General features: G+C 51.8%; 7 protein-coding genes across 7 annotated transcripts; 3 read left to right on the forward strand and 4 right to left on the reverse strand.

Annotated features, from left to right (window-relative positions):
• Positions 1–983: 983 nt before the first annotated feature.
• Positions 984–3,463, reverse strand: BO87DRAFT_451667 (uncharacterized protein; the record flags this gene model as incomplete). The annotated part of the gene is made up of 2 exons (XM_025628471.1): positions 984–2,182; positions 2,222–3,463. The coding sequence occupies 2 exons, from the start codon at positions 3,461–3,463 to the stop codon at positions 1,031–1,033; spliced, it is 2,394 nt and encodes a 797-aa protein (XP_025482470.1). The 3' UTR covers positions 984–1,030.
• Positions 3,464–4,652: 1,189 nt separating this feature from the next.
• BO87DRAFT_302509 (GTP cyclohydrolase I) lies at positions 4,653–5,768 on the reverse strand (the record flags this gene model as incomplete). Its single annotated transcript, XM_025619207.1, has 4 exons — positions 4,653–4,955; positions 5,014–5,318; positions 5,376–5,509; positions 5,563–5,768. 4 exons carry the CDS (start codon positions 5,766–5,768, stop codon positions 4,653–4,655), a joined length of 948 nt encoding a protein of 315 aa, XP_025482471.1.
• A 617-nt stretch (positions 5,769–6,385) lies between these two features.
• Positions 6,386–8,569, reverse strand: BO87DRAFT_374033 (WD repeat RBAP46/RBAP48/MSI1 family protein). Its single transcript, XM_025622699.1, has 6 exons — positions 8,378–8,569; positions 8,256–8,318; positions 8,094–8,199; positions 7,582–8,043; positions 7,039–7,524; positions 6,386–6,985 (listed from the first exon to the last, which is right to left on the reverse strand). Exons 1-6 carry the CDS (start codon positions 8,394–8,396, stop codon positions 6,811–6,813), a joined length of 1,311 nt encoding a protein of 436 aa, XP_025482472.1. The 5' UTR covers positions 8,397–8,569; the 3' UTR covers positions 6,386–6,810.
• A 5,154-nt stretch (positions 8,570–13,723) lies between these two features.
• Positions 13,724–14,956, forward strand: BO87DRAFT_423329 (uncharacterized protein; the record flags this gene model as incomplete). Its single annotated transcript, XM_025627160.1, has 4 exons — positions 13,724–14,048; positions 14,109–14,170; positions 14,463–14,816; positions 14,909–14,956. The coding sequence occupies 4 exons, from the start codon at positions 13,724–13,726 to the stop codon at positions 14,954–14,956; spliced, it is 789 nt and encodes a 262-aa protein (XP_025482473.1).
• Positions 14,957–15,235: 279 nt separating this feature from the next.
• Positions 15,236–18,451, reverse strand: BO87DRAFT_353234 (snoRNA-binding rRNA-processing protein PWP2). Its single transcript, XM_025621228.1, has 5 exons — positions 18,386–18,451; positions 18,173–18,285; positions 17,609–18,104; positions 17,314–17,561; positions 15,236–17,263 (listed from the first exon to the last, which is right to left on the reverse strand). The coding sequence occupies exons 1-5, from the start codon at positions 18,401–18,403 to the stop codon at positions 15,427–15,429; spliced, it is 2,712 nt and encodes a 903-aa protein (XP_025482474.1). The 5' UTR covers positions 18,404–18,451; the 3' UTR covers positions 15,236–15,426.
• A 293-nt stretch (positions 18,452–18,744) lies between these two features.
• On the forward strand, positions 18,745–20,821 carry aspC (septin CDC12). The gene is made up of 7 exons (XM_025628745.1): positions 18,745–19,021; positions 19,092–19,105; positions 19,161–19,203; positions 19,262–19,424; positions 19,491–19,801; positions 19,865–20,373; positions 20,426–20,821. The coding sequence occupies exons 1-7, from the start codon at positions 18,980–18,982 to the stop codon at positions 20,493–20,495; spliced, it is 1,152 nt and encodes a 383-aa protein (XP_025482475.1). The 5' UTR covers positions 18,745–18,979; the 3' UTR covers positions 20,496–20,821.
• A 262-nt stretch (positions 20,822–21,083) lies between these two features.
• BO87DRAFT_423332 (WD40 repeat domain-containing protein) lies at positions 21,084–22,406 on the forward strand (the record flags this gene model as incomplete). The annotated part of the gene is made up of 4 exons (XM_025627161.1): positions 21,084–21,141; positions 21,201–21,539; positions 21,608–22,207; positions 22,384–22,406. The coding sequence occupies 4 exons, from the start codon at positions 21,084–21,086 to the stop codon at positions 22,404–22,406; spliced, it is 1,020 nt and encodes a 339-aa protein (XP_025482476.1).
• Between the last annotated feature and the right edge of the window lie 225 nt (positions 22,407–22,631).

Here is a 22,631-nt window from a genome sequence, read left to right on the forward strand (position 1 = left end):
CGTTCCAAACTTCAATAAAGCGTAAGATAAGGAGAAGTCATGTCAAATGTACCATCCTGCACAAGTACTAGTCTTGAGATCTGCTAATCACGAGACACAGCGCTTACCTCACCCGTAATTGTACTTAGTTGATTGTTTGTTAGTTACAGTTATGTATCGTCTCGCTGCTTATATTAGCTTACATTACACATTACTTGCTCAACAGCAGAAATTCAATGAAGACTAAGCAATCATTTGAAGTTTCTGGGCGTAAAGCAAGCTTTCCCCATGGCTACACCATCGTCGATCCGAACCTTAAAGCGTACAACGCCCATTCCGGAGATTACAAAGTTTGGTCTGGCATCCCCTTTCTTTTGCCTTTCAGCCCTTTCATACCATGTGACTTGGCGTCTATTCCAGATGGGGGTCGGATAACCCTATTGGGTCAGGCGATGTTTGTTTACAAGTATCAAACCGCATCCAGACTCTCAGTTGCATTCATTCTTTCAGGCTTGTTCATAGAATGTTATATACAGAATGGGAGGTATCTACATTAGCTCCAATGCCAGGCAATGTGAGACACCGACTCAATCTGGCATGATCTGCCACCGAAGATCTGTTCTCGAGGTCTTTCAATGTAGGATGACATGACTCGCTACTAAGATGCGTGTTTATCGAGACCGTGATCAATACAAAGGGGGTCTTGGGATGTTCAAGATTCACGCAATGTCTGGCGGAACCTGTAGATGATGCTATTATGCTGACCAGACAGATAGAATGTACAACTCATCTCAGAGATCTGTCATCAATACACTAATTGCCACAACAGAGTATGAAAGGTTGGATAATATCATTTAAATTAACTTTATAGTATCTTACTTTGCTTTTACTACATTTTTGTTATGACCATAACTCCTATGCAAAATCACCGCCACAAAGCAATGACAATCAAAGGAAAGAAAAAAACAATCCTTCCACCCTGAATTACATACCACGACCTGCCTGCCAGATCAACATTCCAACTGATACTTCCACCACACTGTAAGATCAATCAATCCAATCTCACAGCATCCATCCAGTTACCTCCATTTTGCGCCACATATTCCCTCATCTGCGCAACCCAAGACACTGACTTCCTATCCACAGGAAAGAAAACATGACCACGATTGCAAACAAAGAACTCCACATACATATCATGCGGACTCAGGCCTCTTCTTTTCAGCTCTAGCAGAATGCATTCATCGGGGCGGCGCAGCCTGACCCTTGTTTCTTCACCCACTCCCACTCCACGCTTCTTGCCATACCACTCATACTGCAAACTGCCCGCGTCCTCAATCGGCACGCCGAAAATATCCCTTTCCCCCTGAGTAGCAGTTTCAGGTGCGTATTTCCAGCGCACATACTCAGCCAAAACATCCATAGGAGTCTGCAACACTGTTCCTTGGATATATTTATGTAGGAAGGTAAGGGTAGGCTGTGCCATTAGGAGTCGTCGGATACTATTGCTTTGCTGGTCGCGCTTCTGGCGCAAATACATATCCAGTTGGACAAGGAAGAGTGTAGCGAGAAAGATGTCCCCATCTTGCCAGACGCACCGGTTACGGATCGTCCACTCCCGGCGCTCGTTGTCTGGGATATCCATCAAAGCCCAGATTTTCAAAATGGGTTGATAGGCTGCTGCCGGGAGGTTATAGCCAGCCTGGTGAAGGAGGACTATGATATCTAGCACAACGCTATCGCGGTATGAAAGCATTCGGAGCCATTGGATGGACGGCACGAGGACATCAAGGTTAAGCTGGCGGTCTTGAGGTTGGAAAGTACGCCACTGTCTGGGTTGGGCGCACAATCGAGGATAACAGAGGACGGGGAAGGTAATGGAAGAGAGATGGTGGCGTGCTGCTGCATAGGTTGTGGTAATATGTCCGATATATGCGCAGAGGAAGTCGTGAAAAGGTTTGGATACAGCACCGATGTTGACTATATCATTGACGTCGAGGTAACTGGTGAGGTCAAGAGCGAGTTGAGGGTAGTATGCGAAATGTCGCAGGAGGTCATACCCTCCATGGGGGAGGATAGGAACTATAAGTTGAGGGGGTGGCTGAACTCTAGCATTTTCATTCGAAGCCATATTCAGGGCTGGCGGGCCGATTACCTGTGGCTGCTGTGATACGGTCTGGGCTTCTGGGTGGCCAATGGCTCGTGGCTGCTGTGGTACAGTACTGGCTTCCGGATGGTCGATAACGATTGGCTGCTGCGGTACAGTCCTGGCTTCTGAGCGACCAAGGTCTCGTGGCTGCTGTGGCATTGTTCTGGCTTCCGGGCGGCGGATAACTGTTGGCTGCTGTGGGAGAGTCATGGTTTCTGGCTGGCCGATGGCTCCTGGCTGCGGTTGTACGGTTCTGGCATCAGTCTCATCTGGTTTCAACGCACGAGCAGACACTGCTGGAAGGACGTTATTGCTCGAAACTCTAGTCTGGGTAGCAATCTGCGGCCTTGCTCCCACTGTCCCGGCTGGCTGAAGGGGTATGGATGCCAACTGGTCCTGAGGGATTGGCTGAAAGCTGCCAGTGAATTGTGCAGGGGGGATATTCGGCACCTTGATACCCTCGTTGGTTATCTGTACAATTGCCGGTGTTTTTACTTTTGTGTTGCTTCCCTGCTGACACATAGGTATGATGTTCTCTGGCTGAATACCGGCGATTAACTGCTGGCGGATTAGATATGCCTGCAGCGCTAATTGGGGGTTAATGTTTGCTCCCAGTTGTTGGGGTTGCTGTGCTGGCACTGCGGTGGATCCCTGTTGCTGGTTGGGATTCTGTGGGGGTTGGGAGATCTTCGGTGGCCCAGAGGGTTGCGAGACGATATTTGAGCGTCCAGGGGGGAGCTGTGGTCGTGGAAGATTCTGTCCTCGATGGGATTTCTGTGCCCGAGGGCGATTCTGCACCTGAGGTCGATTCTGCACTTGAGGAGCGTTCTGCCCTTGAGGGGGGTTCTGCGCTTTAGAAGGCTTCTGAACTTGAGGGGGAATCTGCGCTTGAGGCGGAATCTGTACTTGAGGGAGATAGTACTGTGCTTGAGGGTGGTACTGTGCTTGAGGGGAATATTGTCCTTGAGGAAGATACTGTGCTTGAGGAGAATACTGTACTTGGGGGGGATACTGGGCCTTGGAGGGATACTGCGCTTGGGGGAGATACTGTGCTTGATAGGGCAATTGTGCCGGATGAGCGAGCTGTTGTCGCTTTCGAGGAGGGAGCTGTGTTGGAGGAGTGATCTGCCTTTGCGGAGGGAGCTGTGCTTGATTATAGCGCTGATCACAGCCGCTCGCATAAGCACCAGGAAGGCTCACTGTGCTCTGTGTGCTATGTGCTCTAGTATGACGGGCATCGCTGCACTGGTTTGGTGTCTGATTGCTCTCTCTAGAGCCTGCAAGAAAGAGCAAGCACTCAGCGGCATCCACATCCTCTTGGGTAGTGGGAGTAGTCATTTTGTGAATGTGTCGCCGTGCAAGGCCAATCAGAAAAGCACGAAGAGGCTGACGCGGAGCACTGAGTGATCAGTTGGATCCGCCTGTAGAACGGGGCTGATTCTGAAGAAGAGGCCTTACATGAACGATGCGATACTCGTGTATCAGCTATCTTGAACAGAGTGCTGACCGGAGATTCTTAGTTGTCAACACCACAAAAAGAGAAGGTTGGGGAGCAGTAGTAGTCGATGAGGAACTTCAGAGTGATAAGATATGTGTTGGTATACAAAGCAGTGAATAGATATAAAGTTGCCATGGGAGATGGAAAACACTGTTTCCCTATGTAGTGAATGAATGAATGCCGAGTCACTTTGATTCACTGGCTGGAAGGCTGAGTAGATAATAAGGTGTGTACAGTACCGTTGGTACTGTGGTATTAATGCTCTTATGATGCATTCCATGTTAGGATTATGCGGTAGTATTGAGTACATTCGCATGCATATATTTCATCATCTGCAGCTGTGTTACTATACCTCTAATCCAGAAACGATGAGAGTCTTGGTGGTGCTATCGTTTCTCCTAAGAGTTGCTTTGACATGAAGACTTTATATGTTGTATTCAAACGCTTTGGTAAATACCAAAACACTTGCAGGTTAAAGGGAAATACAAATTTGCTTGCAGTATATACACAATAGAGTACTTTAAGCAGACTGAGCTGAATAGTCAATTGTTGAGATTGATCTTATCTCGAATATACATAGCTGTTTGCTATAAGAATTCCACAGCATAACGTCGTCCAGACATCCCACATGTCCCTATATCCAGTTGAGAAGATATTAAAACAAATGTTGAATCAACCTCGACACAGCGCCAAATTTTGCAGCCGAGGTGTACGGCAAGAGCCGCCCGCCTGCCCTAATTTATTCCCCCGTTGTTGATCGAAACAATCGAGCGAGGGAAGCAGTTGACGATGATCTGAGCATCGTAATCGCAGGACAGAATATATCTATACAAGTAGTATTTTCAAAGCCAAGACAGTCCAAACGCAAAAGAACACTCCGTCCGCGCGGCGTAAAATAGAATGCCAATCCAAGAACCTGTTGAAAGGTGACCGCCAAAACTCCGTGAAACAAGAATACCATCCACTGTTAAATCGAGGGGGTAAAGAAGTAGTAAGTGTCGTAAGGAAGTTGAGTAGGCATGAAAAAAATTAGCGGCGATGCAGCAGAGTCAGGAACTCCTCCCGGGTCTTCGCGCTCGACCGCATGCAGCCAAGCATGCAGCTGGTCGTGGTAGTGCTGCTAGTCTTTTGCACACCACGCATCACCATGCAAAGATGGGACGACTCCATGACAACACCAACACCACGGGGTTTCAAAACCTCGGAAATAGCCAGAGCGACTTGCTTGGTCAAGCGCTCTTGCACCTGGAGACGACGAGAGAACATCTCCGCCAGACGAGCCAACTTGGAGAGACCAAGCACACGGCGATCAGGGATGTAGCCAATGTGCATCTACCAAAAAGGTGTCGGTTAGCATCATTATCCCTCGTACCCGAGAAAGCAGTCTTACCTTTCCGGTGAAGGGAACCATGTGGTGCTCGCACAGCGAGAACACCTCGATATCCTTGACAATCACCAGCTCGTCATGATCCTCATGGAAGACCGCACCATTGACAAGATCCCGGACATTCTCCTCATAGCCCTTGGTAAAGTAGAGCATGGCCTTCGCATATCTCTCCGGGGTCTCGCGCAGGCCCTCTCTTTCCGGATCCTCTCCGACACACTCCAAAATCGTCCGAACAGCTCCTGCGAGCTTCTTAATGCGCTCCTCTGTCTCTTCGGGCGACGACTCCAGTCGCTCCCTGGTACCGGGGCCTGAGGAATGGAAGCGTTAGATCTGAAAGATACCCAATCGCATCAACAAACACTTACAAGGCCAACTCAGTCCATCGAAATCAATTGGAGGGAAGAGGGTGTAAGGGCTTGCTGGTCTGCTGACAGTCGCAGGCGGGGTCAATGCACCGGCCTCATCTCTCGGATCGCGGGGAGGATCGTTCAATGTCGGCCTGAATCGCGCAATTAGTGAATGAATTGATACCATCCCGCAGATGCGACATACTTAGCAGAGGTAGACCCCCGGGGGGTATCATCTACCAGGGACTCCCCGGAAGGGTGAGAGGCAGAGGCAGGCAGGTTGAACTCCACCGGGATGCGGGGAGTGAACGACGAAAGGATGGAGGAGTTGAGACTTTCCCTCTCCCGAGCGTCGCGCGAGCTGGTAGAGGGGCTGGTAGAGACGTGGAGAGGAGAGCCGCCATTCAGCATATGAGAGGGTATGGCAGACCTAGGCTTCGGGCCAGGAGGAGGGGGAGACGTTCCAGAGCCCATGATTATTTTGGTGTGAGGAGAAAAGTAGGAAGCGAGCAGAGGGAACGGAAAGACGGAGGAGATGTGGGTATTGGCGGCGTAGACAGTAGTAGGGTTAAGCAACGCCTTGGGAGATTGAAGAACGGTTGGAGGAAGTGAGAGAGGAGAAAAAAAAAGGTTACAGCGTCAGAGACATGGCAGTAAGCACAAGGAGGGAAAAGGATTCTGGAAGGAGGAAGAGGATTAGTGTAAAAACCGAAAAAGCTAAGAATGACTCCGACCTTCGAAGGGGCGGCGACTCAATGATTTGATTTCCCTTTCGAACCCCTCCGCTTTTTCGGACGGCGGCGTGATCGCTGTGTTGACCGCCTTTGTCTTGCAGCCACTCACAGGCATCTTGGCGGGGCTGATTAAGCTTTCTCTCCCCCAATTTCCTGTCGAGAATTTCCCCTCCATAAGTAGTAGTAAGATTGTCCAGGATGATTGTGTCACGGCTTCTGTTCTCATGCTAGGAATGCTTTGTTTTAATAATGACTAAATGTGGGACTGCTCGCCATTGCATAGATATATTTTGGATAATTAAGATTGCTAAACTCGTCTATCTGAACCCACCTCCCCTACTATCTTGCAAAGAAATCCATCCAGCTCGGTCAATGCGGCTCCGATTGGCAGCGGCAGAAAAACGCTCCGAAGTGGGGCACCAATCATCATGTCGACATCACGCGGGATGCTGCCTGAGGCATTCAGACCAAGAAAGGGAAACCATTGTCTGGGATGAATAATGCAGTACTAAGTACTTAAGCTAGGCTTCATATGTTACATTGCAGCCACTAAACTCCTGAAATCCGACTGTGCAGCAAAGTTCGTTGTCATATGTTTGTTTCCCACTTTCTCGCTGTCTTTGTTGCAACCCCATCGAAGAAGTACATGAAGTGAGACGAGCGAGCCATTCCCTTTAGGTGCCAGTAGTGATGCAGATTTACATCTTGAATATGGTAGCTCATGGCTCCAACTCTTCGGTCGGCACATCCTCCAGATCCTTGCCGACAATCGCATCTGCCACCTTCCACACCTGCAGCAGGTTGTCCTCAGCCGCCGAGCAGAGCACCCACGGGTCATTCAGGTTCCAGCTGAAATCCGAAATGCGGTTTGTGTGGCCGCCGTGCATGAACAGACTAGAAACAGTGTTAGCAGGGTAACATGGTACCATACGGGAAGCGTTACGTACAGCTCGGGAGGACCATCCTGGGCATCCTCGGGGGTCTGCTCCTCACCAGTCCGGCTAAGATCCCAGAACATGATTTTGCGGTCATAGCTGGCACTGGCCAAAACGCTCTCCTCAAATGGATGCCAAGAAAGCGAAGTCACGGAGTCGTTATGACATTCGAGCGCATGCAGTTTGGTCTTCAGATTACGTAGATCCCACAGGCCGATCGACTTATCAGCCGATCCGGTGGCCAGGACCGTTTCTGCGGCAGGGTTGAACGCAACAGCGTTGATGGCATCACGGTGCTGACCCTCCGCTGAGGCAGCCGCACGTGTGGTTTCGGCCTCACGCACATCGAGGATTTGAAGTGTGATATCATCGGATACCGTTCCAATGAGCGAAGAATGCAGAGGATGATATTGAACATCGTTGACAATAGAAGAATGGTGGGTGTACGTCCGAACAGGCTTAAGTGCCTTGTTGCCCTTCGTGTATGTCGTCAGATCCCTGCACAGCAGTTAGCCCCTGAGCAATCAAGTTCCATCTAATATAATCAAAGCTTACCAAAGACGGACTGTCTTGTCTTCGCTACCTGTAGCAAGGTGACCAGTAGTGTGTGGACTCCAGCTGAGACCGAAACCCTCGCGAGTATGGCCGAGAAGTTCCATCTGAGGGTTGACTGTGCCTGTAGGCAAGCTCGGGTGCTTTGAGCGATCCCAGATCATTACACGGCCATCTGTGCACATGGTGGCAATGATGTTGGGGTTCTGTGGTTGGTATCGCGCCTTGTTGACTTCACCCTTGTGATCAATCTTTTGCACGATGTTGAACTTAATTTCCATAGGCGCCTTCTTTGAGCTGCCGCCGTATCCGCCAATCTCCCCACGCTCTTCATCGTAGTCATCTGGGTTAGGCGCAGTCGGATTAGGGAGCTGTACATGAGCAATCTGCAGGTAGTTTTGCGCATCACTCGAGGTATGAGTGCCAATAAGCAGGCGATGGGTCGAGTAAGGCTTATCGGGAACACTGCCGGACGTTAAAATCTGTAAGGAAATGAATAGAATGGGCGCGCATACTCTTGTTTATCAGGTAGCCATTGTGTTGTGAGGGTGGGCCATTCTAATGCCGTGCTCAGGATCATGTCATAAAGGAAAGGTGCGTTCTTCTTCCATGTCTTGTACTCTGTTCCACTCATTAGTTAGGTCGGGAGACACCCCACTACAGATTGGGCAACGCACCTTCGTTAATGATCTTCTCCTCAGTGCGCTCCTCCTCCTGCTCTTCTTGCTCCTCAATGAAACCTAGCGGGAGGAAGGATTAGTCAAGCTCGCGCAACAGAATCCGTGGGGCCACTTCTCACCATCGTCGTAAGGCTCCATGGTTGTGGGGAAAGACGGTTGAAAAGGCTGAGAATCAGAACACTTTCAAATAGAGCCGATTGCTCAGGATGGTGATGCAGCGGAGTAGAAGAGGTGGGGTTGAGATAGCCAAGTGGGATCTGGGAATGGCAGGATAGCAGAGCAGAGCTTTGAGCTGCGGATGAAGCTCTCACACTCTCTGTTCGCACTGGAGAAACGCGACTTTCCCTTTGGCGGCGCGTTAATGGGCGCCCGGGGCCGCTAAACCCAGTTTGGTAGGCGGGCTTGGCACCACCTGATTGAGCTTCGGCGGCGGATGGCTGAGGTCACAAAAGTGACTTGGAAGAGTCATCATTCCTTGGTCTCATCTATCTTCACTTTGCCCCTCCTCTCACCTCTGCTCGGCGCTCCCGTCGCCCCATCTCTCCCATATTTTCTTTTTGTTTGCCTTCCTTCCCTTGTTGTATTCTACTGTCATACGTTCTTTGAAGATACCCAGTCGTTTCTGCTTGTCTACGACCGCATTGCCGTGCGCTGGATGATTTGCCTCCGAGCTTGGGTGCTTCATTGAAACCTGACGACTACTACGACGACCACGACGCAAGGACGCTCCTTTCTTCCTATACATCCTACGCCTGTATCGCTTGCGAATATCTTTTTTTTTAACAAATTCCGCCATGGGTGTTCCCAAGTTCTTCCGCTGGCTGAGCGAGCGGTATCCCGCGATCTCTATGTTGATCGCGGAGAACCGTATACCGGAATTCGACAACCTATACCTGGATATGAATGGCATTATTCATAACTGTACACACAAGGACAGCGATTCACCGACTTTTCGCATGACCGAAGATAAGATGTTTATCGCTATTTTTAACTATATCGAGCATTTGTATGGCAAGATCAAGCCTAAGAAGCTCTTCTTCATGGCAGTCGATGGTGTGGCTCCGCGAGCCAAGATGAACCAGCAGCGTGCTCGACGTTTCCGGACGGCTTTGGATGCTGAGACGGCCAAGGAGAAGGCAATTGCTCAGGGTATCGAGATGCCTAAGGAGGAAGCTTTTGACAGCAACTGCATTACACCCGGTACTGAGTTTATGGCCAAGTTAACCGAGCAATTGAAATACTTTATCAACAAGAAGATCTCCGAAGACAAGGATTGGCAGGGAGTCGAGATTGTGCTTTCTGGCCACGAAGTTCCAGGTGAAGGTGAACACAAGATCATGGAGTACATCCGGCATGCGAAAGCACAGCCTCTCTACGACCCTAACGTCCGTCACTGTTTGTACGGCCTTGACGCTGACCTGATCATGTTGGGGCTTCTGAGTCACGATCCCCACTTTTCCCTGCTTCGTGAAGAAGTCACCTTCGGTCGTCAAGTTCAGAAGAAATCTAAGGAGCTTGAACACCAGAACTTCTTTCTTTTGCATCTGTGTATGGTTAGAGAATACCTGGAGTTGGAGTTTCAGGAGTTGGAACAGGAAGGTGTTTTGAGCTTTCCCTTTGACATGGAAAAGGTTATTGACGATTTCATTCTAATGGCTTTCTTTGTTGGAAACGACTTTTTGCCCAACTTGCCCAATCTGCATATTAACGAGGGTGCTTTGGCATTCATGTTCAAGATCTATAAGGAATCATTGCCCAAGATGGGTGGCTACATTAACGAACAAGGTGTTATCAAAATGGACCGACTGGGCATCCTTTTGGATGCTCTGAGCGATGTCGAGTTCCGTTTCTTTGAGCACGAGTACTCCGATGCGCAGTGGATTCGGGCCAAGAAAGGCGATGTCACAGAACCTCAGGAGAAGCCCAAGGGTTTCACGATCACTCCTGCCCAGAAGGAATTATTCAAGCAGGTCAAGAAGTACGTTCTGAACCGACCTGGAAAGGCAGCAGAAACGAAGCCTCTTGACTTTGCTTCTTCATTGCCGGCTCGTGACCGCAAGTTTGTGGAGCAGCTGGCAGATGACCTTCGGCTACCGTGGACGACCGTCGCAGACGAACATGGTGATCGCTTCATCCGCGTGCAGCTCCCTGGAAATGATAATGACGACAGCGATGATGAGGATGAAGAGGCTTCCGTTGCGGTTCAGCGAATTATCCGAAGATACGATAACGCAAAGGTCCAGGAGCTATCACCCGAAGAAGCCCAACAAGCGGCGGAGAAGAAGTATGAAGCGAAGTTCCAGGAATGGAAGAATAATTACTACGTCGGCAAGTTCGGCTGGGGGCTTGATAGCCATGAGGAGATGAGGGAGTTGACGGAGAACTATGTACAGGGTCTCCAGTGGGTTCTGTACTACTACTACAGAGGCATTGCATCCTGGCCGTGGTTCTTCAAGTATCACTACGCACCGATGATCTCCGGTAAGTGTCGAACCTCTGCAGAGACCTAGTGTTTTGACTGACTCTTCACAGACGTAAAGAAAGGTCTCAATGCAGAGACCAACTTCCGACTTGGCAAGCCCTTCCGGCCGTATGAGCAGCTGATGGGTGTGTTGCCTGACCGAAGCAAGAAGACTGTTCCTGCGGCGTACCGAGATCTAATGACTTCTCCGGATTCCCCAATCATCGATTTTTACCCACGTGATTTTGAACTGGATATGAATGGAAAGAAGATGGAATGGGAGGCAGTTGTCAAGATTCCTTTCATTGAAGAACGTCGCCTGTTGGATGCCCTCGCAACTAGGGAACACCTGCTGACCCCGGAGGAGAAAGCACGGAATGGATTTGGTGCCAGTCTCAAGTTCACTTACTCTCCGGAGGTGCAGTTCATCTACCCGTCCTCTCTTCCCGGCGTGTTCCCAGACATTCCGAACTGCCACTGCATCGAGAACATTTTCGACTTGCCGACCATGGATGGACTTGAGCCGTACATTGGATTGATGGATGGCGTGCAAATGGGGGCTGCAGCGTTGGCTGGCTTCCCTAGTCTGCAGACGCTGCCCCATGTTGGTCAGTTGGGCCACCACGGTGTCACTGTTTTCCAGCAGGAAAGCCGCAATGAGAGCATGGTCATTACATTGCTCGATCCTGGGAGCAGGTCGAGTGTCGAGTTGGCCAAACAAAAACTTGGGCAGCGCGTCCATGTGGGTTACCCATTCTTGCAAGAAGCGCTCGTGATCCGTGTATCAGACGAACTTTTCGATTATATTCTACCGGAACCTACGGGACATGTTGTTTCTATCCCCCATACCCCTGCTCAGATTGATCAATGGAAGAGAAAGGCCGAGCGGATCGAATCGTCTTACAGCAAGAGACTTGGTACCATTATCGGCCCGGTCGAGTCGATGGTGCATGTCCAGCTGCTCAAGGGTTTGATCAAGACCGATGAAGGTGCTACGGTCAAGGAATTCGCCGATATTCCCGGGCAAGAAACCGACTACGCTCTCCAGCTGGTGGTTGACGATGTGATCAACCCCGATCAACGATTCATTGAACGGGAGGCCCTACCCATTGAGGAGGAGTTCCCCGAAAACTCCCGGGCGTTCATGCTAGGAGAATACAACTATGGACGGCCCGTTCAGATTACGGGTCATGATCATGGCAAGGTGAATGGAATGATTGCAGCGGTGAAGGTTCGGGAACCGGAGTTTGGAAGAGACCGAGCCAGGGATGCTGAGAAGCTCTGTCCTTACATGCCGTCATACGCCATTGCTCGTAGCTTGCGGCTTAATCCCTTGGTTCTAGCCAAGATCACCTCGTCGTTTTCTGTTGACGTCGAAGGGCAGCGTGTCAATCTGGGTCTCAATTTGAAGTTCGAGGCCCGGAAGCAAAAGGTTCTCGGCTATTCTCGCCGTGGAGACTCTGGCTGGGAATTCAGCCCTAAGGCCGTAGAGCTCCTACAACAGTATATGATCAAATTCCCCGAGTTTATCGCGGGCATTCAGCGCAATCCGCAGAATGATCGGTACACTCCTACGGACTTCTATCCTGAAGAGACTGCCCTCTTGAAGATGAAGGAAATTCGAGACTGGTTGAAGTCAATTGAGGCGAAGAACTTCGAGCGTGTCCCTCTGGATGCAGAACAGCTTGATTCTGACCTCGTGAAGTTGATCGAACAAGATGCCGACCAGCTGCTCCAGAGCATGCCACCCATGGAAGTGAAGGCGGTCCGTGGCCTGCCCCGCAGCGCCCTGCTGCGGCCGTCCGACGTTGAGCAGCGACTTGGAAACCAGACGTTCAAGCTGGGAGATCGGGTCGTGTATGCTCAAGATTCCGGCAAGGTCCCCATCGCCACTCGAGGCACTGTTGTCGGCCTTACCCGGACACCACGGGCCCTTCTCCTTGATGTGGTCTTTGACGTCTCGTTCATGAGCGGTACCACGCTCGGCGACCGCTGCTCTCCGTTCCGAGGTCAGACGGTTCTGGCGTCTTCGGTGCTGAACGTCTCCTACCGGCAGCTGACTGTCAACACGCGTGCGTCAAACAGCGCGCAAAAGCAGTCCCAGCAAACGCCCTTGACTGTTGCCGGATATGGTGCTCCGCTTGGGCCCGGTGGGCAGGGACAGCTGAGAGAAGCCCCGGCCCCACCGCCCTTGGGTAATTCCTACCGCGGCGCAGTCTCCGGCATGGGTAATGGTCGCGGACGTGGACGTGGTGCCTCCAATGGCGTGGGTGCTCAAACCACGTTGCCGTTCCGGCCTCAGCCCAACGGAGCATCGCCAGCCGGTGGTCGAGGCCGAGGAGGCATGAATGGAGGCGGCCGTGGTGGGCGTGGAGGTCCGGCGCGCACGCGAGGCGGATATGTCGCCGTGGACAACGACCCGGAAGCCGGGGTGCTCAACCATAATCCGAACTTCCGGCCCAAGAACTACTCGCAAGTGCCACCACCGCAGAGCATCTCTGGACGAGGCCGTGGTCGTGGTAACAACATGCGAGGAGACAGGGGAACTGGATTCCGGGGACGCGGTCGCGGTCGCGGAGCGGCGGTTGCCGGAGAGAATTAGAGTTAGCTGTTGTTATACGATGATGAACGTGGTTGTCCAGCCGTGACGTTGGGATATAGGTTGGCTGGGGTATATACAGAGGATGTAGATGATAGGCAACACCACCAGTGACTCGATACCCAAATGACATGATGGACTATGTACCATGATTGGATTGATTAATCCCCACATTGCATGCAGATAACAGAAAAGGAATAGCAGTAGTGTTAACTAAGCTAAGCATTGACATCACCCCAATGATAATCCGGGGAAAGCCAACATTTACTAGATCATCGGAGATGCCCCGACTCTGCGGAAACGAAGCTGGAAAAGTATCCGAACCCTAAGTTACTATATAGTTTTAACTCCCATCTGATTCCCCATCTTTCCAACTCTACACTTCAGTCAAAAAGCAAGAATACAATGTCCCTCCCCACCTTCGACAACCTACCCCTCGATCCGAACGGCCCCCCAGGAAACGCCTGGGGTCTCTTCGGCCCGGCGAACAACGACCTGGGGATGCTGAATCTACTAACCCCGGAAACCGTTCGACAAGCCGCAACCGAGGAAATCCGCGACGGGGTGCGCATTTCCCTGGATCTGCCACTCAACCGTGTGCGACATTCCAGCTTTAATCGGAAACCGTTCGTCCAGGAACTGATCAATAAGGCGCCGCGGTTCGTCAATGATGATGTGTTGACGTTCAATACCCAGACGAGTACCCAGTGGGATGGGTTCCGGCATTATGGTACCTTTTCCCCTACTGAGTGACTACTCAGATTACTAAATCGTGAGTATGAATGTGTAGGAAACCAAACGCACGGATGCTACTTCAACGGCCATTGTTTGGAGGAGTTGAAGTCGTCGGGTGTATTGGGTATTGATGGTGCGTACTATATACTACCACCACTACCACCTTTAGCCCTACTACTACCCTACTACTACCCATCATGATATATTTACAAACGACCCTGAACCAAAACAACTAAGTATAATAATATGAAAAACAGCATGGGCCAAAAAAGGCGGCATAACCGGCCGAGGCATCCTCCTCGACTACGCGCACTGGGCCAGCACGCACTCCATCCCCCTAACGCCCTTCACAACCAGCAGCATCCCCCTCTCACACCTCCAATCGCTCATGACCGAATACAACATCTAGACTCGTCCGGGGGACATCCTCTTCATCCGCACGGGCTTCACAGCCGCTTTCAATGCCCTTACCCCGGCCCAGGAAGAAGAGCTCGGCAACCGCCCGACGCCTAGCTTCGCGGGCATTGAGAACGGAGAGGCCATGTTGCGCTGGCTATGGGAGAATCAGTTTGCGGCTGTGGCGTCGGATACGCCGAGTTTGGAGCCTGCGCCGATCAAGCATGAAAGGGGGATGACTCTGCATGAGTGGTGTTTGGCTGGGTGGGGGATGCCGATTGGAGAGTATTTTGATTTGGAGGAGTTGGCGACGTATTGTAGGGAGAAGGGGCGGTGGGGGTTCTTTTTGTGTAGTGTGCCGTTGAAGGTGAGTTCATGACTACCATCTATCTATCTATTTGGTGTGTTTGGCGGTGTGGAGTGTGGTTGGTGGGCTAATTGGGATGCTTGTTTGTTTAGGTTCCTGGTGGTGTGGCTAGTCCGCCTAATGCGGTGGCTATTTTGTGATGTACCTATGAGTGTGAGGGATGAGTTGCTTGGGGCGGGGGGATAAAGATGGACTGTTTGGTGTCTGGGGTATGAAGAGAACTGCTTGAGGGAGATGGTATATATAGTTCATGTTGTTTGGTTGTCAGTTTCCTTCCATGTACATGTATGTCCATGGGAGACTCGGCAGCGGTGTAGAGCTGTGATATTGATTTGATATGCGGGCTTTACTACTACATAAATACTAGTAGGCAACCGAACAGAAGATTACTTCTATTATACTCATATATTCAGTATACGGTCAACTAGACCTATAAACACAGCAATACTCCCAACTTTTTGCTGTCCCTCTTTTTTGTATCTCCAGGTATACCACAGATCAAACGCCAGGCGCAAATGCAAAGCAAAGCAGAAAGACGGCTGAGAGAGTGAACACAGAACGAACAGGAAGGTCTAAGATTACAGGGGACAAATACAAGCAAACATAACAATCATTCAAGACCCACCCATTCTCCTTCACCCTCTTCGTTCGAATCAGCATCGGACATCTTCTCGTCGTCCGCATTCCTCTCAAGAGTCTCACCCAGCGCCCTCATGGCCAGATCAGGCTTCTTGTTTCCGGCAAGGACCGGCCTTGAAAGGAGGTAGTTGAGGTTGTGGATGTTCTTCTCAGTGAGTCGCTTCAAGCTGTTGTTGATCTCGTCGATGGCGCGCTGTACCGCACGGAGCTCGGGCGCGAAGCTGCCCGAGTTCTCCTTAAAGTATCGGCCGTGGTTGCTGAAAAGCGCTTCGATCCACAGCAGGTTGAACTCGAGATGGGGCGTTTCTTCCGCCGCATGGGCTACGAAGCGGAGGAGGCGGGGAAGGTAGACTGTAGGCACCGAGCGGACCACATGGGTGATTTCGGAGGGAGGGATGGCTTCGTGGACCGCCCGGATGAGTTTCTGCTCGTTCAGACGGAAGGCCATGATGAATGCCTTCAGGAAGGTGTCATCGTCGTTCACTTCACCCGTTACAGCGGCTCGCTTGGCGCCTTCCAGGGTGGCCAGGATGCTGGACGGTGTGATCGAGATGTCCAGATCATAGGGATCGAAGACAAGGTCCGAGTCCAAGCTGTAGATCAGCAGTCCTTCGGTGGAAGCTGCACAGAATGCACGGCCGGTAGGCGAGAAGTCGACTGCCGTGACGCGGACCTCGGGACGAGTCGTACGGACTCCGGGGTCGCCACGCTTGGCTCCAGGCAGGTTGCGGTCCACACGGGTCTCGTGGTCGGAGGCTTCACCGGTTTCATCAATAAGGCCGCGCGGGCCAACTTCAGTCATATCACGGCTGTTGAGGATCTCCTGGGTTCCATCAAGGGAGGTGTTGACCGACACGGTATACTTCTTCAGCATAGAGCCCGTCGCCACGTCGTACAGGCAAATGTACTTGCTGTTTCCAGCAGCGAGAATACAACTACCGTCAGAGCTGTACCTGATGCAACGGAAGGACTTGGTCCCGGCAGCGTTAGCAGCCGTTTGACGGTCGGTGATCTTGCGTCCGCCGGACACATCACGGCGACCATCCACTCCACCGACCTGCACGGCATTCTCCACCGACCAGAAACTCAGCTGTCCGTCCAAGGTGGACGCGGCGACCTGCTTTCCATCAGGTCGGAAAGCCACACTCAGCACATCCGCCTGGAGCTGAAGCGGCTCACTGGTTTGTGTCCGTCCGAAAATGCTCCACACACGCACGGTACGATCCCAACTGCCGGTCACCAAGTGACTGCCGTCTGCAGCAAATGCCATGGTAACAATGGGACCTTCATGACCAGCCAACTGGTCAAGCAGCTGACCAGTCTGTACGGACCAGATATGGATGTCGAAGGAGTCCGGAGATCCGGCGCAGACAACCTCACCACTGGGGTCGACAGCAAGCGATGAGAAGGACAACCGGGATGGAGCGGTGAATGTGCGGAAGTTTCGATAACGGATGAGATCCCATGCTCTTACCGAGCCGTCCAAAGAGGCTGTGAACAGAACATTTCCTTTCTTGGAGAACTCGCACGCCGTGACTCCACTCGTGTGTTCCGTAAATGTGACAAGGCAGAAGCCAGACTTGACGTCCCAGACCTTGATCTTTCCATCATCTGCCGCAGTGACAATTCTTTGACCGTCAGGGGAGTAGGCCAATGCATTCATGGAATCAAGGTGGCCTTGTTGCTTCAAGATGTAAGACTCTGACTGCCACTCCCAGACCAACAGCTGTCCATGCTGGGAGGAGCCAAACGCCAGCCACTCACCCGACTTGTTTATCGTAACGCAGTCGATGTTGCTCTGGGAGACACTAGACGCGAGTCAGCTCTGTAACTCAGTATTTAGCCGATGATCACATACCTCAACTGATGGATCTGATTGAATTCCGGGAGGTCATAGAGTCCGAACAGACCGTTCGAGAACCCGACAACCAGCAAGTTGGTGGACGCATGGAAGGCGGCACAGTTGACCTTGGCATCGTTCTGCATGAAGAAGTCCTTCTTAACAATCCTCCAGCGAGCCTCCGCGATATCATCCATCGTTTCTGGGTCCTTCTTGGTCACATATTCCCATCTGAACAGGGCTCCGTCCGAGCTGACTGTGTAAATCTATTTGCGATTAGCTTAAGCTCAATCACTCCTGCGCGCAGACTTACCGATTCTTGATCAGCAGAGAAGTATGCTGCCTTCACGCCCTGGCGATGACCGGCCAGTGTAGTGGGCTCGAAGCCCTCCTCGGGGTCCATACTCCATACCCGGGCCGTCAAGTCCCTGGAAGCTGTGAGCAAGAAGCGGGAGTCGCTGGACCACTCGATGTGCTGGATCACGTCGAAATGACCGGCAAGGTCACGGTGCAAGACGAAGGGGGCAAATTCAAGCTCGCCATTGTTGTCAGTGCCTGGTGTCGTCGGGGTGTTCCAGAACTGCAGGCGTCTTCCCACTCCGACGGCGAAGTGACGACCAGACGGGGAGAACTGAAGCGCGGAGACACGGCCTTTGAAGGAGAAGTGATGAATGACAATTCGGCGGAGGAAGTTGGTCAAGATAGCGCGACCATTCTCATCAATGGTCAGGAGGAGGTTGCCGCGAGGTGAGAGAGCAACACGGTCAATGTTGGTGCGGTGCGCAAAGGGAAGGGTATAGGAGGTGTTGCTGCGGGGAGGGGCGCATCAGTATACGTTGTCTGTATCTGACAGCATAGGAAGAATCGATAGACATACTGGACTAGGTCGAATACCGAGACCTGATTGCCCACTGGGGAGATCAAGCAGGTGCCATCGGGCGTAAAGAGCAGATTACCTTTGCGATAGACCGTACCCAGTAGGTTGGAGAACTAGACGAGAGATGTTGTTAGGTCATTTTCCAGCACTTTCAGTCCCCCCTTCGCTGCGAGGTCACATTCAACCTAAAGACGCCAAATCAAATGAGCTCACCTTGAAATCTGTCTTCATTGTCGCCAACCGAATCCGTTTGCACGTCAATCAGCAAGCGCTTTTCTCTGCCATCCGGACGATCTTCAAAAAAATCGTCTTGCCAAAAGCGGGCGATAAGAGCCGGGATCAACAGTTGCTCCGGTCCCGAGACGTTAGTCTCCAATAGTGCTAGCGCCATCCGGGGCCATAGCGTCTGCACTAAACCCGATGAGGCAAGGAACTATCGTTTCAACTCTGCCTGAGGCTGCCAACATCCCCGGGTGGGCTGGTCACGCCGGTTGTGTTTGCAGGTGTTTGCCTGGGGGGGATTCAGGGGCAGCCAACCCGACCAGCCAACCAGCCAAACCAACCCAGTGCAAGAAGAAGAAGGCACGTCCTCCAAGTTCCATCCACGCCAGTCCCTCTTTCCCCTTCACGCCCACCCTCCAACAGGCCATTGCTTCCCTTATCCTCGCCTTGTCTTCTTCCCCATCTCTCGTTGCTTTTCCCTCGTACCGTTGGCCCTTCTCCTCCAGGCCTGGGTTGTCGTTTGTCTTTATTTACTCCCGCTGTTTAGCTCTGTTTAATTGAGTTCCAACTCACCCCTTTATCATCATGTCCTCCACCGAGACTGCCTCCCCCATTGGCATTGCCAACGTAAGTTATGGACCATATTCAACCTCCAAAACAAGATCCGAAATCTCATTCTAACATCGTTTCTCAATAGCTCCCCAACCAGCGGTATGTGTCGCCAGATGCGCGCCAACTCATGATATATTCTAACCAATCTATTCAGGCACAAGATTGTCGCCAAGCGGGGTGCGGCCTTCACTATCATGGTTGGTTCATTCGGGATACTGTCGAGGGAAGAAGCCCGATGCTCATCAATTCATACAGGTCGCTGGTGAATCCGGCTTGGGAAAGACCACCTTTATCAACACCCTGTTCTCCACCACCATCAAGAACTACGCCGACCACAAGCGCCGTCATCAGAAGCAGATTGACCGCACTGTCGAGATTGAGATCACCAAGGCTGAGCTGGAGGAGAAGTTCTTCAAAGGTTCATACACACCACACCCTCACCGCTGGACTGGTTGCTAACGCTGCGGGTTGCCTCCCGCTCTAGTCCGCCTGACCGTCATTGATACACCCGGATTCGGAGACTATGTCAACAACCGTGACTCTTGGCAACCGATCATTGAGTTCCTCGACGACCAGCATGAGTCGTACATGTTGCAAGAGCAGCAGCCTCGCCGTACGGACAAGATCGATATGCGTGTGCATGCCTGCCTGTACTTCATCCGCCCCACCGGACACACCCTGAAGCCCCTCGACATTGAGGTCATGAAGCGCTTGAGCTCCCGTGTCAACCTTATCCCCGTCGTTGCCAAGGCCGATACCCTCAGCCCCTCGGACCTGGCCGTTTACAAGCAGAGAGTGAGCCACCCAGCTATTGCCCCGTGCTGAAGAATGGAAGTTAATCACAGGTTATCATATTAGATTCGTGCTGTTATCGAGGCCCAGGGCATCAAGATCTACACCCCCCCTGTCGAGGAGGACGATGAGCATGCCGCCGCTCACGCGCGCACCCTCACGGCTGCCATGCCTTTCGCTGTTATCGGATCCGAGAAGGACGTCAAGACCACCGACAACCGGGTCGTCAAGGGTCGTCAATACGCTTGGGGTGTTGCCGAAGTTGAGAACGAGGACCACTGCGATTTCAAGAAGCTTCGCTCGATCCTAATCCGCACCCACATGCTCGACCTTATCCACACTACCGAAGAGCAGCACTACGAGGCCTACCGCGCACAGCAGATGGAAACCCGCAAATTCGGCGAGGCCCGCCCCAGGAAGCTGGACAACCCCAAGTTCAAGGAAGAAGAGGAGAACCTGCGCAAGCGTTTCACCGAGCAGGTCAAGGTCGAGGAGCAGCGGTTCCGCCAGTGGGAGCAGAAGCTCATTGCAGAGAGGGATCGCCTCAACAAGGATCTGGAGGCCACCCATGCTGCGTAAGTCTGCCCGAGTTCTCGTTTATAACCGCACGATGCTAACCGCCAACAGAATCAAATCGCTCGAGCAGGAGATCGAGGGGCTGCAGGGCTCTTCTACTCGCAGCCATGGACGTCGTTAAGATACCAGAGGACCACCGGACACGACCGTGGGCCTGTAACGGACTGTGGAAAAAGCAGAAGAAATGTGCTTTCGTCTCGACTAATATCTTTACATCTGACTACCCCTTTAAATGTTTTCCTTTCCTTTTGATTTTCGGATTTTGCGCGCTCAGGGGGACCATGCAACCTGGGTAGAGATTGACGCCCAGAGTTGTCTGGTGATTTTGCTCTTCTGATTTGCCTGCTGGTAACTAGCGATGGTTTGACTACATCTTCGATAATAACCCACTTGTACTCCGTAGCATGTCAATACAGATTTAATTATGTGCATGTGCTGCAGAGAAATAGAAAAAAGAAAAGAGAAAAAAGAAAGTATGAACCGTTGGTTCCCGTTGATCCGCAGGAATGCGGAGTAACTTTGGCGGATTTGCTTGAAGCTAAAATAATATGGACCCCGCCGGCGGTGAGCCGCGCCCATCGGTTTTGTCTCCAACTTCCGCATTCCGGCCTTCACGTTGGATGTCGAGCAGTGAACAATCTCCGATCCCGCACAGCTTCACTACGCTTGTTGCTGAGAGCTTTCCCTCGGTCCTTCAGAAAGATTGCCAATGCCAGCAATTAAACAGTTCCCCACCCAACTGGCCCACACCCTTAAAACCCACAATGGTCAGCTAGCTCCACGCCTTACGCTCTAGAAGCTCTAGATCCCCTCTGACGTACCTCAGGCCCCGTGAACGCTGTGACCTTCTCCAGCTATCCTGGAACCTATATCCTCACCGGCTCGACAGATCGTGCTATTCACCTCTCCCGGGCTATTCCCAACAATAACAATGCCTCTGCTGCGGAGACAACGTCCCCAATCCAGAAGTATGAGGCGCACGGGTACTCCGTGTTAGACATTGCCGTCGCAGCAGACAACTCCCGGTTCGCCAGCGTTGGTGGAGACCGCCAGGTCTTTCTGTGGGATGTCGAACAGGGAGGAACAATCAGACGCTGGAGTGGACACAATGCGCGCGTTGAGGCCGTCCAATTCGCAGGCGAAGATGACTCTGTAGTGGTGTCTGGTAAATTCGTCCCAATTCTAATTAACGCTTTTCTTCGCGACCACTGACTGATTTTGTGTGCGGTTTAGGCAGCGCAGACACAACTATTAACATCTGGGATACCAAGTCCAACTCCTACAAGCCCATCCAGACCCTCACCGAAGCCCGAGATACCGTTTCCTCCTTACACGTGCACATGCCCACATACTCTATCGCAAGTGCAAGCTACGACGGCCGAGTCCGAGTATACGATATTAGAATGGGACGCACCCTTGTCGATGTTCTCGCACACCCTGTCACTAGTGTTCGCTGCTCTAATGACGGCAATGCTCTTTTAGCATCTACAACAGACGGGCGCATCCGAATGCTGGACCGGAGCGACGGCAAACTATTAAAGGCTTTCGGCGGCGACGATGTCAGTTCGAGTCAGGGTAATAGCAATGCCACATATCGCAAAAGCGACCTTCGAATTCGCTCTATATTCGCGAAAGCGGACGCCATTGTCCTCAGCGGGAGTGCGGCAGATGACTCCGGCAATGGCAATGGTGCTACACAGGCGTCCGTATTCGCCTGGGATGTGCTCAGTGGAGAAGTGGTCGCGTGTGTCCCAGCCGGACCAGGCGTCAAGGCCGTGAGTGCTGTATCGTGGAATGAAAAAGGAAATTGCTGGGCTGGTGGTTGTTCAGATGGTATGTCTCAGCTATCAATGTCTATTTTCGTTTGTGCAACCCTCCTTTCCCTTTCATAACCACTACTATGCATTCTGTCCTCGTTTTCAAACTCTACACTGTACCTGTTTTTCTCACTACGTGGCGCATTGCACGTGGCTAACCATCTGTCCCTCTGCTTACTGGTAACCCATCAGGAACCGTCAAAGTCTATCGCTAAGTTTAGACTGTGTTGTCCGACCCTTGCCCAGCTAGCTAGCCGAGAGCTAGCAAGCTAGAGTCCAGCCACTCATCAACTAATCCCGACAAGACAAGACAAGACTACAATACCCCAGCAACCCAGCCAGCCGGTCAACAGGCAAGGTTCCCCATCAGCAATAATCATCATCAGCCACCAGCGCCTACGCACAGACATTCTCACCCTCTTGGCTTAGCTTTGCGCTTC

This window comes from Aspergillus neoniger (genome assembly GCF_003184625.1).
Source record: "Aspergillus neoniger CBS 115656 unplaced genomic scaffold BO87scaffold_7, whole genome shotgun sequence".
Lineage (NCBI taxonomy): Eukaryota > Fungi > Ascomycota > Eurotiomycetes > Eurotiales > Aspergillaceae > Aspergillus > Aspergillus neoniger.